The sequence below is a fragment of the Nipponia nippon genome, unplaced genomic scaffold (genome assembly GCF_047370975.1).
Source record: "Nipponia nippon isolate SJK-2023a ecotype South Korea unplaced genomic scaffold, ASM4737097v1 scaffold_1, whole genome shotgun sequence".
Lineage (NCBI taxonomy): Eukaryota > Metazoa > Chordata > Aves > Pelecaniformes > Threskiornithidae > Nipponia > Nipponia nippon.
In genome coordinates this window covers 43,457,725-43,477,487 of record NW_028262290.1, presented here as the reverse complement: position 1 = coordinate 43,477,487, position 19,763 = coordinate 43,457,725, and the positions used below count along the sequence as shown (strand labels likewise).

The 19,763-nt window shown below is 37.5% G+C and overlaps 1 protein-coding gene across 3 annotated transcripts in view; it reads right to left on the bottom strand.

The window, feature by feature from the left end:
• Positions 1-19,763, bottom strand: part of ATP6V1H (ATPase H+ transporting V1 subunit H) — a 52,631-nt gene that overhangs the window by 17,563 nt on the left and 15,305 nt on the right. For 2 of the 3 annotated variants that reach the window (XM_087753343.1, XM_087753359.1), the window contains 8 exons: positions 18,742-18,855; positions 16,011-16,115; positions 14,873-14,926; positions 11,938-12,035; positions 10,252-10,444; positions 6,721-6,899; positions 5,845-5,970; positions 3,037-3,138 (listed from right to left, as the gene is read on the bottom strand). In XM_087753343.1, the coding sequence (XP_087609469.1) occupies positions 3,037-3,138; positions 5,845-5,970; positions 6,721-6,899; positions 10,252-10,444; positions 11,938-12,035; positions 14,873-14,926; positions 16,011-16,115; positions 18,742-18,855 (971 nt within the window). Of the gene's footprint in view, positions 1-988; positions 1,120-3,036; positions 3,139-5,844; positions 5,971-6,720; positions 6,900-10,251; positions 10,445-11,937; positions 12,036-14,872; positions 14,927-16,010; positions 16,116-18,741; positions 18,856-19,763 lie in introns of those variants that run through there. The other variant, XM_087753351.1, reaches the window with a different exon arrangement.

The window sequence follows — 19,763 nt, the reverse complement described above, 5'->3', positions numbered from 1 at the left end:
GCTTCCTTATGCTAGAAGCATGCAAGAAACAAAAATGAAAAGTTTAAATCCTAAAATCACAGATGGAAACAGAGTATTTCAGATGACAGTACATCACTGAAATTATGGCTGAGAATATGAAGAGTCAAAGAACAGCATTACCGTTCTTGCAGACCACTGCCTTCTGGTACAAATCACTTCCCAGCTATGTGTTTTAGACCAAGAGGTAAGCAAATGTGAAGAAGGTTCACTGTGAATCCCATTCCTTCAAGTTCCAAACCTGCTCAAAACACTACTTTTAGTTCTGTTTTCCCTCTCCTCAACTTCTGCTGACTTTACAGCAGTAATAGAGCCCAATGGAGCAGTTATGGTACGTGTATGTCTTCTGCAGGGACTGTTCCCCATAACAACAGTGCACTAAGCCAAAACGGTAGCAATTCAAACAAGTTTGTATGCTGAAGAGTCAGATTTTAACATGACCCATTTAAAGGAAGAAAGAGGAAACACAAGAGGAAGACAAATGAGAACGGTTTAGACTGCTGTAGCAGAAAATATTAATATAAAGTACACACTACATATCTAAAAGCAGACCAAGGTGAAAAAGGGAATGCAATTAAGCTGTTTCTGAATCATGGGAATGGCTCCAGGTGTCAATCTCTTGTACATGCAAAACATAAAACTCACGTTCACGGTATTCAGGTGAGTGAAAGTGTTGATCTCACATAGCAGTAACCCTTGGGCCACATGGAAGTTGTACTGGAGGCTGATGTTTAGCCTGCGTTTATTTTCAGTGACTGGAAACAGCAATGCTGTACTTTATTTCTGCTGTTACATTGCCAGAAAATACATGTCAGTGAGCCTCATTAGAAACCCACTGTGCTATTGCCTTGAGAACTTGGTCCACAATGTGCAATTTTAAAGGTAAGTTAAAATTATTTAAGCTGACAACGTTAGACAACAGCCAAGCAAAAAAGTGTAGCATTTAGTTTAACAAACATCTTCTTTTGTCAGACAAAGAGAAAGGTTAGCCAGCACTGTTACTCCAGGGTCTCTGCTGTGCGCGGCAGGTAAACTCAAGAAGTTTTAGGTTCTAATTCGCCTCTGCTGAAGGATGATCCAGTTAAGAGTTGAGGACAAACACTTAAAGGAAACAAAAGTATTTAAGACATTTGAACTCTCTTATTCTTCTAAACCAATGAATAACATCCATTCCCAAAGTGAGTCATGCAATAAGAGTGTGAAATGCCAACCAGGCGTGGGAGCAGTAAACGATTATATATCAAAAAACATCATGGTAAGAAATGGACTATTACGTGGGAACTGACACACAGTCCTTAAGTATTTTAAGCTTTTAGTCCTAAAATTGCTGAAGTCATACTTAGTAAGAATACACCGGATTACAAAGGAAATTCTTTAAAAGAGACTGAGGCATTTTAGTTTGCCCATCAGAACAGAAAGCTAAATAAGCCAAGTCCATAAGCCAAAAGCAGATAAAGTATGAGAAGTTGATATAAGAATGTGGGTTAGAATAGTATCTAGGACACTTCTTATTTGCCGACTATGGTCATCATCAACCTCCTTTTGAAGGTTAACGCACTTCTGAATAGGTTTAACAGCCTGGAAGCTGAGCTGGGGTCCCGCATTTGCCCAGCTACAGACAAAGAGATACAGGTCCTGCTTATCCACTCCTCCAACTTCATAGCTTTGGTCCAGCAACTGCATGGCCATACTAGCCCAAGCATTATGCCACATTTGGGTAGATGTGTGCAAGCTGTTTAAAGGTTATGGAATATGCCTATTAAAATGGTTTCAGACAAAGGGCAGCTCAAACCAGGAGCAACCAGTATTAGTCCTTCAGGTTTGCCACTTGCAGGCAGCAGTATGAGTTTTCACCTTATTGGAGGATATCTTGCCTCCCCTCCGAATACCAGTTATCATAAATATCTTTTGGAGGACACAGGAGCTAATTAGCAAATACACAGCACTGCTCAGTACAAGTGGTACAAACTGAACACCTCCGACTTTTCTTAGTGGACCAAGAAAACAGCTAATTTGTACCAATGATCTAAAAATACCTTCAGTTCAAGTTGCTTACAAGACTACAAAGGCTGTGACTCTTTCTAGAGTGAACAAATCTTTCTAGCACATACATGGCATGAAGTTCTCTATCTGTTGTCCGTGAACCTACTACTGTCAAGACAGCAGTCTGCACAAGAAGTGTTCATGAAATTCCCAACAAGCCTAGAAGACCATTCTCATCTTCCCCATTAAACCCTATGCAAAAACAGATCACTTCTTTGCTACAAAAATTAAGTCACATGTCCCTTTGGGTGACTGATGAGCATGATTCCTGCAAAAATCAAAGGTCCCTTTCTGCTTCAGTGGTCTCTTTACCTTAGAGATGCAATTATTCAGCAAACATCTTTGCTCACAGGTTTTTGAAACAAAACAAAGCAAGAAACTACAGCAATAACTGTCTGTATATTTTGACAGGAATTCAGGTTTACAATAAACATTAACACTTTCACCGAAACGTGTATGTGTGTAGCTGAAAGAAAACATGCTAAAATAGAAGTGATAACTGAATCTGTGCTGACATCACTGAAATTACAACAGCAATTGTTTGTGAGAAAAATCTTGTCTCGGTAGTCTTAAGTCACAAAATAGACTTAATCACTGTTGAAACAGACCATCCACTAAGACTGTAAGTCCAACAGTCATAACAGAGGGTAAAAATGACATGTTGATTAAATTCTTGGTAGCTCTTCTAATTTCTTCTGGCACACGTCTTCTGCTTTAGTCTAAAAACTTATTCAAGACTTCTTTAGACATCGGTTCCCTTCACTGTTAAGAGACACTGAAATATATTAAGTCAAAGATCTAGTTTGTATTTTCTCATCTGATCTAGTTGCGTTTTCTCACCTCCCCAGTGAATTAAACTTAAGCATAACCTGCAATCCCTAGGTAGCATATTTTAATACAAATAAGCAAAAAAGCCACAGGCAAAGCATATACTCTAGCTACTCTCCTGAGCAAGAACATCGGTATTTTTCTTACCGTTTCCCACGGGGATAGTGTCGTACATATTCTCCCACATCATGAGCAGCTACAGCCAGCACTTGCGGATCATCAGAAACCTCCAGAAGTTTTGTCAGGATTCTAGGAAAGGATTTGAAACAATCAAGTTCCAGGTTTGGGGTTTTGTTTTGGGTTTTCTTTGTTGTTTTTTTAAATCACTGGTAACTTAAAATAACAAAGCTTGTACCCATAAAAATGCTTTACAAGTCACCCAAACAGCAAAGCTAGAATAGAACTTTTCCCAAATATGCAGTTGCACTTAAAACAATGGAGATTCTGCCCTAATTAACAGAATTATTGAAATCATTCACTAGAGTGAGTTTAGTGAGCCACATCTACAAATACCTATAAGCAAGGTGTACAAAATATCTCCTTTTTTAATACATTGGCTTCAAGACCAACAGTTTTGAGTTCAAGATAAGCCATACTAACCAAACGTATAAATATTTATAGACTGAGACAGGGGTGGGACACAAGCACAAAGCCTACACAAGGCCAACAGATGCTGCTGCTTCTCTTATACAATAGACCCCAGTCATGCTTGCATGCTGTTCCCAGCTCCTGCACTCGGGATTCTGCACTATGGATTCAGAAAGTGATAAGGCCACATTGCTCGTGACACAGCAATGGGGGTATGACAAGCCTGCTATCCACCAGCCTTTCCCCAACTCTATTCCTCCCCTCACAACAGTGGCCTTGCTCAATGCAGGATATAAGGACAAAAAGGGCAGAATTTTATGCAGAACACTGTTATACAGAGTCACTTAAAAATTAAAAGGCATCCTAGCGGTTGAGAACAAGGCAGCACACAGAGTTCTTTGTTCTATGCAACTGTGAACTTCTCTCAGTTCAAGACGATCAACTTTATCTCAAAACCATCACTTGTTCAGTTAACTGTTGTGGTCTAAAAAGCAGTTCTGTCTTAACTCAAAGACTGAGATGATGAAAGTTATACCTTGTAATTGACTCCGATTTCATATATTAGTTATTTTGTTAGCATGAACAGAAATACAGAGCTGTAAGAATTAGAAAACAGTTTCTGAACTCTTAATATTGTCTGCATTTTTTAATTAACTAGTTTAATTAGTTTTAGTGGAAAACAGCTACTGTTCTCTAGCCAGTAATGAGGAGGGGGACAAAAATGACACAGATATGAAGGTTAGGCACTAAGTTTAAAAGGTTAAACATACAGATCACTGGAAAATTAGAGATTCACCTGCGCTTAGTGAGATGACAAACTTGTTCTAATCACAGAAAGTTAGTAACAACTTGAAATAGTTAAGTAGGTTAAAAAAATCAATCGGAATTAAAAAAAAAAAGAACATTCTGGTAAAATTAAATTACCACAGCCACTGCCTCCCTAGAGGCCAGAAAGTGACAGATGAAGCACTTTTCATTTTAAAAGAACTCCTAATTTGGACAAGTAGGAGCAGAAACTTGAACCATAACACTGATCGGAAGACACTAAAGATCCATACTACATTGTTGAACAAAATACAAGTCCAGCATCACTTGCTTAAGAAGTCAATGATGGTGGAAGGCAGAAAAAAGTAAGTTTAACAGTAAGCTTAAGTATATTAGAGTTACAGAACAAGTAAACTGGCAGATAACGGAAAATAAAATGATGTGGCTTGAAGCAAAGAAAGGATTGTCTGTCGAATGCCTTACAACACAAAAGAAGTTCTGAGGTACAAGAATCTCCCCACCACATTGGGGGGTGGGGTGTTGGTTTTTTGTGGGGTTCTTTGGTTTGTTTTTTTGGGGGGCGTGGGTTAAAGGTACTATTGTAGATCACTGTCTCTCTGTCAGCACAAGCACAATAAATTTATCTAGTAGTCCCAGAATCAGGAGAGATGAATACAGCAAAAAATTGCAATTGCTACAGCAAATACTAAGCCTCAACATCAGCTTCATGTTGCAGTTGGCAGCATTTAAAATTTTTAAGTCTATAATTATACATATTTAGCAATACGCGCTCAGGGAGGAATTTATCAGACTTGTTCTGAAGAGGATTCAGGGCAGACTAAAATGCACGTAAAGCTCAGGATCAGCTTGCTCTTGCCATGCCTTCTAATATCTCACATGCTCCACTCAGCCTCCTTATTTCTGTTAGATCTGGCACTTATTAGCAAATACTGAACAGAAAGAACACAACGTATTATCAGTTAATGACAATGCAGTTAAACAGCTAAGAGCTCCTACAAGTTCATTAAGGCCTAGACATCTTCCAAGCACATACTTTCAGAAGCCAGCCAGTAAGTCCTTGACTCCAAAAGGAAAAATGAGCTTCAGCTTCACTTCATCTAACCATCTACGTACACCAAACACAGTCCCAAGACAAAACAGACAGATTGCAACATAATGCAGCAAGTCAGATTTTCCATGGCACAACTTTCAACCCCCAAGTATTCAAGACAGGAGTTCATTACTCAGATCAACAACAACGCAAAACAAAGACCAAGGTATGGTAAAAACATTTTTAATTAGATCAATTAGTGCAGCTGTTTTTTCAAGTGAAAGCATGAAAAGAATCAACAGCACAAATTTGCATGCAAGTTAAGCTAGAGATATTCCCTCTGTCATCATCATCATCAATATATTTTGACGAGTAAAGGCAAATAAACAATTCTGCTTTTGAACAAAACATGAGTAAGGACCATAAATTCTAAAGAGAGCTTTAATTCTAGACATTACTTTGTGTTGAAATGTAAAACCTGCATTAGATACAGGTTCAGTTAAACACAGAAAATATTAAAGAATTATGTGATTCAAGACTTGAAAACTTACTTGAGTAGTTCATAATTCTTCTCATTTAGTCTTACAGCATTCTCCCGCCAAAACTTCTCAGACTTGTGTACAGGACTCCACTCCAGTCTTCCTGACTTGAGCTCAGAACTGTACTCATCGAAGGAGCTGCAACACAAAAGACCTAAATGAAATATTGGCTAGGCTTCTACGAACAGAGTTTGAACCTCATGCCTAAACCTGTCCCTAGCAAGACAAAGCTGGAGCACAACTTGCTATGACACATTTGGAAGTCAGAAGAGAATGAGAACTATTCCCCGTCTCAGAGTTCAACACTTTAAAAATAAGGAAAGGCATGAAAGGCAAGAGAAAAATTTGTTTTCAAACATATCCCTCCATCCACCCCAAAACAAAAGAGGAAAAACCCAAGCCACGCAACCACAGCATCTGGGAATTTAATTGGCTGTTTTGCCTGTTTTCTAGGTTTTAACTTCCCCAACCAAGGATCCCAGTCCTTGCCTTCCATCCGGTTAAACCTTTGATGTGAACTACAACATGCAGTTCAATTTATGCACAAGAGTAAGAACTAGGTAAACACTAGCAAAAACTTGAGTTAATCTGGACAGCAGAATGTATTCAAATCAGGTAGTCTTCAGCTTAGACTGGAACTTCTGTAAGATCCCTCTAAAGTCCTTTAACAAAGATCACATATCCAAAAGTGAAGTTTTCTACTCAGCCTATAAATACTCACTTAGAATAGGAAACTTTTATATACAAGCAGCATCTCTCTACGCGCTACTTTATCAACTAGTATTTAAGTATTATAATTCTGTATATTATTTATCCTTAAAAAGAAAAAAAAGTTTTACCAATGTTTGCATAATTGCATTTTTTTAAAGTTCACACTGCAAAACATACCTAAGGTCCTGCACGCTCTCACCGAGCTTGTCCAGTAGAAATTTGATATCTTCACTTATGTCTTCATCATCATATTTCTGCTGATCCAAATTCTCTAGCTGCTTTAAAACTTTACACTGAATCATGGCAAGAGCATATTCTTGGCGAGTTTCTCTCTCAGTAGACTTCTCTAACAAATTCTAGGGAGGTAAAAATTTATTTTGTTTGTTTTAAGAACAGACTACTTTGAAACAAAGTGGTATTTTTAAGAAATTCTTATTGGCACTTTTTAATTTATTAAGTGACAGAATCGACCACTTCCCGAAATAATTTCTCCAAAGAAGTACGGTATGAGTCTACCACACAGTGGCTGCTTTACATCTACATTTAGTAGCATAAATTGCCTAGGACTGACCTTACTACACAGGAAGAGTATTCATATCTGTCACCACAGCAGACAAAGAGGAACTTAAAAAAAAAAAAAAAGAAGGCTCTGTCTTACAAGGTAGATGTAATGCAACCGTATGTGCTGAAAAGCACCACCACCACTGCATTCAAATTTAGGTCACTTAGACCTTTTTCTTCCTAGGTGGTATGCTACCTTCAATACTAGAAAGTATTAATTCACATGCTTTGATCACTTTCCACATCAAATCAGGCTGACTACAAAGACTATTCAAAGAAAAAGGACAGGCTTATATCCCAAATCCCAGAGGCTCTGCCATAAACAGCTATTTTTATCTGGGATTATCATTTTAGCTTTCTGTGCAGCAATAGCATAAAGCAGGACAGCTTTAAAAAAATAAAAGAACCAACCTGAAGTCATCTTTCCAACTCAAGAGTTACCACCTGGATTAGATCAGCTTTTTTTGAATTTGGGAATATTCTAACTAGACATTTTTATTCAAACAGAAGCTTGTTGGCAAGAATGGAATTGCAAGCACAGAATGTAATAGCCAAGTTCCAATGTCATTTATTCATTACATTTCTACTCAATTTAATCAGCTTCAAATTATGTTGTTCAATCAGAGCTAGCCACCTGCACTTTTTGATAAAGCTGAAAACATGAATTCCATATAAAAGACAAAGTCCTTAACAAACAGAACATGTGTTCATATAAATAAGCCTTAACATCTACCAGAAATAAGCCCTGAAACCATACAGAAGGAATTTGACTGCATCACTCTCATTCATGTCACAGAACCATTACACTTAAGGTTTCTAAGATATCAGACATCATATTAATTAGTAAGGCCGAACACTGCAAATAAATGTTAAAACTTGTATACTGAAAATAAAGTCATATTACTGCCTTTAATGGCCACATACAATTAGCTTCAATGTCCAAAAAAAACCCTGTTTCTATTTCAGTAAGAGAACTGAGAAGTAAAGGGTAATTTGCAGAAAGTAATGCTAAATTACTTAAGAGTGAAAAGTGCTAATGACAGCAAGAGAACAAATAATGAATCTTAAAAGACAAAATTCAACAAGTTCAAGGAACAGGTAGATAAAGTTTCCAAAGAACTCCTAGTTAAGAGAATTATAGGCAGATGTGGAAGCTACTCCAAATATTAGCAGCTGTCTCATACCACAGTGAGATATTCAAGCTTTTTATAGTGGAATTGAAAGGATATGTTAGGAAAGTACAAACAGGAACAAATTACTAAATAGAATGGATCAGTAAACTACTCCGTGATTAAAAAAAAAAACCCTTAAGGTACAAAATGAGTTACAGGTAGGAAACAGACATAAAAGTATGAAAAATAAGGGAAAAAAAAACCATTTTAATAGGTAAAGAAAGTCAGTCATTGATTCAAAGTAGACAGAAGTACCCAATACCTGTTGCTTTATATAAAAAAGTTACGTTACAATTACATACTTTAGGCAATTAACTTGCCAAAGAGGTGACTGAGGTCAAATTAGGAGAAACCAAGCAGTAGAGAAGATGTATGCCAGTTGTCAAGACTCATGGCATACCTTCAGTAATGCACAGGCAGCATGGATGATTTGGGGAATCATCAAGCCTAGTACTTTATGCAATTCACCTATTTTTTTTTTTTTTTACCTATAAACTGATACTGTGGCCTTTCACACAGGAAAAGGGCTATTTTGCCTCTGCTACCTATTTTAATTTTGCTTCAGAACTCACAGCTCTGATGTCTAATTTCTAACCTATTATTTCCTGGCTGCCAGTTTCTAATCTCATTTTCATGCCAACACTAGTCTTTAATATTGGAGGAAAAAAACAGCTAAATTAATTTCCCCAAAGCCTGTAACAGAACCATCTTATTCTTTTAGTCTTTGTTTATTAAAAGAACTTGCCTCCATTTTTGTCTCCTCTTGCAAAACACACTAAATCTAAGAACTAGCAATTATTTCTCCTACTTTTTATGACCTCAGAATTGGAGGAAGTTGAATATAGACTGCTGAGCCCCTAAACATTTTTTTTCCCCCCAAGCTGTCTTGCTAAAAATCCCCGCTTAATCCTAATATTAAGATCCTAAAGAACACTAGAACATCTATTGAGGTCTATATAGTAAGAATAGCCCCTACTGAATACCTCACACCACTGACCTCCTTTGACAGGATAAATAGCATATTCTTATGATCTACCTTATCCAGAAATTTTTCAAAGTGGCAGATGCTTTTGGCTAGAGAGACCATTTAAGTCACAGAGTAAGCGTCTTCACACAGCTCATTATTGCTGATCAGCAAGTCAGTAAGCAACAATTCCTCTCTCCCTATCCTAATTTGTTTGCAAAACCTACTACTAGACCACAATCAACACCGAGGCAAACAAATAGTTTCTAAGACCTACATCTCCTACTCAGGATACAAGTCCTGTTTTAAAACAGGATTACAAGTTGTTATAGCATTCCTTTGTTACATACAAGACACTTGACAAGCATGCACGTAAAACTATGTGCACATGCACAGTTAGCATCCATGAACACAAACTGGTATTCTCACAACAAAAATATCGAGTCTCGGTGCTCAGTTATTCCAAATTATCTTAAATAGGACCAGTGTTTTTCAGGTAATGTGGGCACAATAAGTCAACTAATCACTTTTAAACGGATATCCTCATTCATCTTGAAAGAGCCACCAAGGAAAGACTTTTGGACTAGTATATAAAAATAATTTCTAAGTCAGTCAGTTGGACAAACATACGTGTGTTTCAAATAATACTTCTTTTAAGTAAAGCTTCATAAGGCAAAATTTATCAGGTATTAGTAACCACAGTGTTTTACACTGAAGCCAGTAGAAAACAGAATCTTGAGCTAAAGAAGGGTAATCACTAGTGCCTGTGTTAACATGGGTTTTTTTACTCAACCTTATTTTAAGAGGACATTGAAGAGCAGACATCTACTACTTGTAATAGCATGTCTATTACCTGCAGCAAAACTCAGCTCACAAAAAAAAAAAAAAAGAATTAAGCTTTCAATCCAATTTACTGATATGGTCTAGCAGAAACAGTTGTGCATCAGCAACGTCTGAGACCTACTCGTTTGAGAGAGAAGTGCAGCACAATTGCAGTCAACAGACACTTACCCGAAATGCTGCAAGGATGATTCTAGTTACTTTCTCTTTGACAGATTCCTGCAGAATATCCGACAGCACTGGAACAATATTATACCGACGGAGATATTCACACATTTGAGGGCTAAATGCCAGCAGCCACACACAGAAAATCATCTGATACTGGAGCTGGAAGCCACATTTGTTGCTCAAGACCCCCATGATACTGAAAAATTAACATAGTACACATTTAATTTTTAAATAATGACTGCATAGATTGCATTGCTCCACCCTGAAACATTAAAAGAAATGGTTAACAAGAACTTATTGGAAAGAGCTGCTTAGGATGAGTACACAACACACGCTTCACAGTGTCCTGCAGCAGTATTTATCATTGTACAAGCAGCTTGTTCAGAAAGCCATCTTTTAAAGATATAGTTATTTCCTCCTTAGCCTTACTAAGCACCTGTTCCCATGCGAACTGATGTGGTACTGTATCCATCTTCAGTTTCACCAAGACTCTTTTTCTACTGACATGTTTAGAGCATAATTTGTCATTCTATAGAAATGCATAGCTACTCTTTGGAGTTAAGAAAGAGAAGGAGTAAACAGACAGAACAATATCTACATAAATTGAACTTGTTTCCTTAACTGTATTTCTCCACAGGAGTGTCTGAAACTAGCTGAAGTAGTCATTATTTAACAAGTGAGTTCTCAGAAAACAGCTTATAGATACAACACACCACAGACATACAAAGCACTGCTAGAGAAGAAATAATATCACAAGATCTCCAAGAAGAAATCATGCAGCAGCTTTGTTCAGCTGAAGTTTTGAAAATTTAATATGCAATTTACAGGTCCATTCCAAAAAAGCTAACCTAATTTAAAAACAAACAAACAAAAAAAAACCAAAAAACCCCAACTAGTTTCAACATCATTGCTATCAAAATTAAGACAAATTTAAACTTGTTGAAACACAGGCTTATTGTAATGCTTTAACAGTTTATTAAAAAGCTTCCTTGGAGCAAAAGTTTGTTTCAATAGCGTCACCTTGACACACGCAAACATCTTTTGAACTTTCACTTCACCGGCAACTTTGACTTTTCTCCATTTCAGAGTACAAGGGTATTTTTTCTTAAAGTGAAAATTGTATAGCCACAATCCCCAATAGAGGCACGCACGGCAGAAGAATTATTTACAGACAAGCATTTTTTAAATAAGATGAGTGACAACATCCTAGCCTCATGCAGAGCTGTTTATGAAGAGAATCTGGATAAAAGAATGACCTACTTGAAGCCATATGTGGAAAAAAAAAATTTGAGCTTAGCTCTAGAGCGTGTTTCTCCTTTCACTAATATTTTCAGACTGAACAACTCCAAACTGAAAGACAAGGAAGATTAGCAGAAACTCATTTTGTTAGTCCTTGTTCTATTAAATTAAAAAAAAAAATCATCTTCAGCTGAAGAAAAATGGCTGTATTCCCCTTCAGATTTATTTAAGCAGTTTTTCATGAAGAGTAAAGTAGCATTAACGGCTCAACATTGGTACCTATATCTGCAAGTTTCATTTGTCTATTTGACTCTATTGTTTGAGTACAAAACCTATTTGTTTTCAAACAGAGCAGCTGTCTTTTGCAAGAGAGCTCTACTCCAAGAGGTCACTGGGGAACGTGCTATTGTTAGTGCAAGTATATGCATATAAATTGAAATAAATGCTTACCAATTTACTCCATCTGCTTCTACCCACGCAAAGCGATATTCATTGACCCTAAGCATCAGCTGCAGACATCCAGCCACACATTGTACATACTGGGAACTCTGGTGAAAAGAAGAACACATCACTTCTTGTAAGAAGAGTTAGGTAGTAAGTGCTGAAGTTCAGTTTTCCAAACTAGGCTTTACTGGCATACTTCAACACACATTTCTTCAGTGACAATTCCACATTAAACAGGCTCACTCTTACAATGCTTTACATCCCCCTATTTAAAAAAAAAAAAAAACAACTCACAAGAACAGGTGGGAAGCAAAATATAAATGGAGAAGAGTTTTGAATAGGAAAGAAGTGTTATGCAAGTGACACCATTTTACATTACCATAACAGATTTTTATATCCCATTTGAACATGCCTTCTTTCAGTATCAGAATGAAGGCTGTCTTCTGTTTGATTATAGTGCCAGAGCCCTTTCATCCACAGAATCAACTGTTATTGCATTGAGCAAACTTTGGGAAATAAATCAGCAAACTGGTTACCAAGCTTGAAGTTTGCTAGAGGTCATTGTAGAAAAAGGAATCTTGAACTCAAGTTCTTCCCACTCCCATTCTCCACCTCAAAACAGCAGTGGTGTCATTACAACTGTGTATTTTCCTACGCGTGTGCCACACAGGAAGTACCATGCTTATCATAATGAGATGTATATTTATACAAAAAAATACCATTAGAAAAACAAGTATGCAAAATCATCCTCAAAGTTTAGCTTTGCATTTTAATTTTTTCTTCTTTTCATTAAAAGCTTAACACAATATACTGTGCTAAGAAAAGAATAATAAGACTAAAATTTTCCCATCAGGAAAACGCTGAGAGATGCATCACTGAATTCTATTTTCATTCAGACTCCTATGTGAATGGTCAAAACCAGAATCATTAAACAGCTTTTCACCTCTAAAAGCCTGTATTTTCTATGCAGTAACACATAAGATGGGCTACAGTTCAAAAATGGGGTTTTGGTCAACCCACTGTCCCTCCCACTACAGCAAGAGAAAGATCCCAAGGTAGAACAGAAGTGGCATTTTTTTCTCTCTTCTTGCTCAGCTTCTGGCATTATCTTCACTAATACTCACATATGCTACTAATAAAATGTTGGGGTTTTTTTTCCTATAAGCCTTTTTCTTCACTAAGTGTCTTGAAAGTTTTATGGTAGATCACATACATAATACAAAGTCAAACCTTTCAAACATTTAATGGAGTGAAGAAGTTAGGCAATCCCATACAAAGAGGAAAGAGAAGAGACAATAAACAGAATTTAAAATAAAGATGAATTCATTCTGGGTCTCTCACCAGTGATTAAGACCTTTATGTAAAAAACTGAATCTGAACATCTAGGCTCAAATCATCATACAGAACATTCATTTCCCTGGGTCAGTATTCACTCTCACACACCATGCAAATAAAACAGCTATAAACACACAGACAGCCCTCCCGCCCCAAAGTAACAGATTAATTTAACTGTATCACCAACCTGTGTACTACTGAACTTGAAGTCTTTTTTTTTTTAAAGAGTCTGTCATAAAAGCATTCTCTTCCAACACTATTATAATGGAAATGTTGTAATAGATACCAGCCCTCATTTCCTGTGTAAAATGTTACAACTGCATCTCCAATTTACTCTGAAATAAATTAGTCAGGACCCACTTGGAAATCCTGCACAAGCTAGATCTGAAATCAAAACACTAATGAAGTGAAGACAATACTTACCCAACTTAATTAACCTAGAACATATTTGCACTATCAGTTCTGCTGCTTTGAGACCCTGCAGTAGTATGGTACATCCATGCAGTGCCACATTACAATAAATACAGGTTTCTAAGCCAGTTAGAAGAGCTCACAGCTCCATAACAAGCAGTGTTGTGTGCTCTAGAACTATTTACTCGTTTAAGGCTCTAGGACAGAGGGCTGTCAACCTAACAAAACCTAACAGTATGGCACACAGAACTGCACATGACATACTGAAATACTTCAACTTCTATGCTCAGGCCTTAATTTTACCCCCTATCCATGGTCATGCATAACAGTCTTTCATCTTTTTTATTTTAAACCCTGGTCAGGTGGTAATTTAAGAGGCTTTTATCTACAGGAAGCTAATGCTTTAAAGCGATGGTACATTTAGAAGAGAAACAAATTCCAGGTTCATATTTACATCTTCTGAAAAACCGTGAACACTTTCAGGTTGCAAAAGGAACAAAAGAGCAAACCGAATCCTACTCCACATTCAAAAGCTATGATAAACTGCCTTGTTGTGCCACAACAAAATAGAAAATCCAGTTATGATGATCACTTGTGTTTGCTATACTGCTGCAGTTCATCTTCAAGCTCAACAGCCATTATAGCTACATGAAATTCGGTATAAATACTGATGAGAAAAGGACAATCCATTTTCCCCTGAATACAGGCTATTCACATATGAAAAGCTTACAGCTTTGAAAGCACTCTTGTAATTTCATGCTACAGAGGTTTGAGGGACAATGTTAGCTTCAATATCTGATGTGCCTTTTCTAAGTTCTGCACATTACAAGAGCCAAAAGCTTATTAGGCTCAGGTTACTTCTACAAGTCAGACAGTTCAGTGCTAAACAGAAAGTATTGTTCAAATATTAATTGCATATCATTTTTTAAAGTTTTAACAAAGAGGATGCTAGATATATCTACATTTTTAACAACCCAAACCAACTTGTAAAATACATACTTCCACTGCCAGCGTTTTCTGTGTTTTAAAAATACTTTTGTTTCTTGGCGCCATCACCTGGCACTCTGTTGTTGTACAGTTCTGATCCCAAATACTTTCTGTTACTAACACCAGAACAGCTCTCTGCACCTTCATCTAAGGAATGGGTATCACCTGCCCAAAATTGCAAATTGACAGATTTCAAAGATATACTCACATCACTTGTGGAGACTGCTCCTGTTTCCACAGAACCCCCTGTACCACGTAGTTTCTAGCAAAAAAAAAAAAAGTTTAAAAATCAGAGCTGTCCTTCACCCTTACAGAACAGTTGTTACCAAGTTTCTTTCAATTCTCCCATCACTTTAGTCACAAAAAGAAAAGATGAACAATCTAGTAGATGCTTTTTCTGCTTAATATATTATGATAATATATTGTATTTGTTTCCCCACACAACCATCACATCTAGAAGAATATGCCTGGGGCTGATCCTGGTGTATGGAGATTTAATTTTTTTTCTTTTCTTTTTTTTTTTTTTTAATTTAAGTGTGGATTTACTCAAGACTTTCATCCATCTTTATCTTAGAATGTGAAAACCATTCTCTTGAATCCTTCTAAAAGAAATTCCAACTTTAAGATTCTCATTCAAGAGTAAAAATAAAACTCATTTTTAATAAGCCCAGCCTGGAAAACTATGAAAAAATACACCCTTATTAAAGCTACTGAATGTTTCTCTGCTCTCCAGAATCTACTTCTGCTACAACAGAATGACAAATCATTGGGTTTTGATAAGGATTAAAGGGAAAATTCTCCAAAAATGAACACAAAGGAGAACAATTAATCTTTGAAAGAGAAGCCAGCAGTAAGCAGTTCATACTGAGCTAATGGCATACAAATACTGTCCAAGTAAGTCAGGATTTACTTAGTTTCAAGTGACAGGACTAAAAATAAAAGCTTTGTACTACAGTAAACTGGAAGAAAGTTTTGATATTCACTCCTGCTGCCGTGTGATTTTTCTGCCTAGCAAAAAGCTCTGAGAAACAAACAAGACATGGAGACAAAACCCCCTTATAATATGCTCTCTCAGTGTCCAGAAGAAAATAAACATTTACCAACAGAAAAGGCAAAAAGCCTTATTTTTTTATTTTTAATTTAAATTTCAAGGACTGGAGTAGAAAATATAGAATATTAAACTAAAAAGTATGTGTTTCAAGAAAGGATATTTAGCTTTAAAAATAAAACTAAAATTTTATTTAAAGAAAAAAAAAACCACCTCCTGTTTGCACATCTATCCATTCATGTTCTTGAAAAAAAGTTTCCAAAGTCACTGTAACGTTTAAACAGAAGTAGCTTTTTACCTGTGAACTGAGCTGAGTTTTAATCCAGTTGAAATAGTAATTCAAGTCACTGCCTTCCATAAGTTCCCTCCCCCATGCAGCCAGTTTGGCAATAATTCTTGCTGCCTGAAAGAGAAAGCAATAAACAGATTTTTCAAATGCAGCAATTTCAGGATTCACTGGAAAGTCATATAAGCTCTGGAAACGAAGTTTAGGTAAGAGATGGCCCCTTACAGAAATCTACCTGTTTTCCATGTAGGGGACTCTGTGCCTAGTAATTATGTTTCCTCAGCTTTCTGCTGCTTCTACTTCCTAGTAACTGGTATATTTTCAGTATTATCAGACACCTGTCTCTGATGAAGTTCACAAGACACCAACAAAGAACTCATAAAGGGGGTGAGCTATCAATGGGCTACTGCTGTAGGACACTATTACAGTCAGAAATCTAACAGTAAGACACTTAATGGTCTAACACATACATGAGCAGGCTTACTTTAAGCAACTACAGCATATGCCAAAACAAATGATTGCAAAGTATTAAAGTTTTCTGTACTTAAACTGGCACAAGTCATCTTCAAGAAGGACAAAGTTTCAAGCCCAGAAAAAGAAGAGTAGAAAACCAAAAGGGAAGGTACAATTCAAGAATGAAGTTAAGGAGTAAAAATGTAGTCAGGTTACAAATTTTCCTTATGCCTATGGCACAAGAATATATATAACAGAGAACAGAGAGAACAAGTATTTTCATCTGTCTACATAGATACAATGATGTGGCAGCAAAAGTCTCCCAGTGTGCATGGGGTGGGGGGGAACAACAAAAACAACACAAACTTAAAACTTTGTTTGGAAAACATTCATGTGGTTTAAAAAAATATATGCAAAGAGGCACAATAAGATAGCAAACTTTGTGTTTTAAAGTGGATTCACATTACATGAGGTTCTCTGTGACTTCTAAAGTTATTTGTATATTTTTGCAGTACCTAAAGAAAACAATATCTGAATAACACATCTGTGAGCAGAGAAATACTGAGCATAGGAATTTCTATATTATACATTTGAAAGCCACCATTCTAGGGAGACTGATTAGTTTGCACTGCAAGGGTCTAAAAATTACACTTTACCTGCACACTTGAGAAGTCAATATTGTCCGAGTTTGCTCGGACTGCAGTTTTGCAAGATGGGTCTTCAGCAGCAATACAAAAACCCCAAACCAAAAAAACACCACCAACCAAAAAATCCCAACAGCTTCCTCCCTCAGCTGCACCAAGTAACCTGATTCCACAGCCATGCAGTGAATCAGGCAGATTAAAAAAAAAAAAAATCATGCCTGACATTTTTCTTGAAAACAGGCCAGCTCACTGTTCAAGTCACCGCACAGCCCCAAACACAGTTGCACTGGCCACACCTAAGGGCAAACAGCATGACCTGCCTGGAATTCCTTGCACCAGTACTGCCACCACAGCATAACGCAGGCCAGGTATGTGGTTTTGTAGTTTGAGACACCGACTTGATTCTACCATACCATGCCAGCATAAACATATGCAGCGAAGAACAATTCACATACCCATACAGTTTTCTCCCTCTTCAAGCCATATTACAAAGTTTTATTGGTGGAAACTATGGTCTCCATTAGGAATTTACAGTAATACAACCATATTTTTCCCCCACAAGGAAAAAAAAAAAACTGCTGAGATGAAATGGCCAGTTCTCACCACAGATGACAGAAGAATATTAAGAATCACAGAAAAGTTACTCCATACATACCAGCAGCACCCAGTGGCTCAAAGCACAGTAGATACCATACAATGCATGTGGATGCACTGGGCTTGGCTGGGATGGACTTAGTTTTCTTCATAGCAGCCCATACGATGCTGTGGTTTAGACTGGTGACCAAAAGAGTGTTGATAACATACCGATGTTTTAGTTGTTGCTCAGCATTGCTTGCACATCACGGACTTCTCTGTTTCTTACTCTACACTTCCAGTGAGTAGGCTGGGAGGGGACACAGCCAGGACAGCTGACCAAAGAAATATACTGGCTGGCCTCAGTCTGCTGGTGTTGTGTGATTGCTTTTGCATCACTTCTTTTTGTTGGATTTGTTTTGGGTTCCGCCTCCCCTACCTTTTTTCCCCTTCACTGATTAAACTGTCTTTATCTTGATCCACAGTTTTCTTGCTTCTGCCCTCCCGATTCTCTTCCCAGTTGCACTGTGGGGGACTGTGCAAGTAACTGGGTGGGAGCTTTCCTGTCAGCCGGGGTCAACCCACCACACCAGCAGACATTATTTCTTCCCCAGTATGCTTACAAACCATTTTAAGCAGATTTCAAGCGGCATTATAGTAATTTGAGCATATGGGAGAACAAGGTACATCAAGGTAAAGGTGTTTCCATTTCACAGGATGAGAACTTAAATTCTAATATTTGTACAGCACAAGGAGCATTGACTGACAGTTGTGACAAAAGTTATTTTTCTAGCTATGTCTCACTGTGCTTAATTAATTCCAAAATCCTTGCTCTTCTGAGCTTTTAAAACCTGCTCTAACCTCCCAGAAAAAATAATGTCAATAAACAATGTAACTTTTCTTTCTAAAGTGTGGTCAAGCGAAGCTTGTATTAAGAATGACTCATCTAGACTGCAAGAGGAAATCTTCCAGTCGAGGCAGTAGTTTAGCTTCAAACTCCAGAATCTCCTAAAGAAAAATAAAACCAGCATTTTTCTCTACCCTCTTCAGAGACAGGTTCATTTAAAACTTACCATATGCACAGTGAAAAGATCTTGTCGATTCAACATCGGCAGAAAATAGGACCATGCAGTGTTTTTACCACGTTTTGCATAATCAAAGAAGATACAAACACGCTGATGATTTTCCTGTAAAAATTGGGAGAGGGGAAAAAATGAGAGACTTGTAAAAGCATTCAACATAAGGCAGTTGTTTGATCCTTGTTACGTTGGCATACATTATCACAGTGTATCCTGGCTTGTAACAGCCCATGGAAATTTTTCAGTTTGGCAGTTGCTTGTGGATACGGTTCATTTCAGCACTCCAATATTAAGGTTAGAGATTTGGGGCAGGGAGAAACAAACTTTGAAACCCTAGTTATATCTCAGTACTCCAACACTGCTTGAGTAAAAATGGATGTACCCTTTTGATCAAGCAAGCAGAATGAGAGAAGTGAGAGACTAGCTAAATACTGTCATTTTCCAGAGGAACACTACTCTTCATCCAATCAATTATGCTTGAATAAGGTCCATACAAAGTTTTCCACGTATTGCTACTTCCACACAAAAGCCTGTTGTTCAGCTTGGCTGCACGTGCTACAAGTGAAACTTCGGAGACGTAAGCTAGTCCTGCCTCTCCGTTCCTCTCAATGGGGAGCGAGCTCTTCTCTCCCAGATGAGGCTGCAACTGGTTCAGCTGTTATCTCAGGCAACCTGCATGCCTAGGAGAGGACACAGCCACCAGAATTCTGTTCTCCAGTCCTTCTAGACTGAACCACCAGAAACCACAAGTACCTGAACCTGGGCACCGTGCACAGTTTCTTCAAGCATTTCACCTAATAACTACCATGAAAAGCAGCTATTATGGTTCTCCCTAAAGCAGACCAGAGAAGAGGTCATGCAAACCTGAAGGAGAAAGAGGAGCTCTGCTATTTCCTAATAGCGTAGAATATAGACAGTCTTCCAGAAAATCAAATACCTGGATTCTTACTTTTCCCCAGCATTTCCATATACTTTCTAGCCTAGTGGATACTAAGCTTTCACTCTAAAGAGTGTCT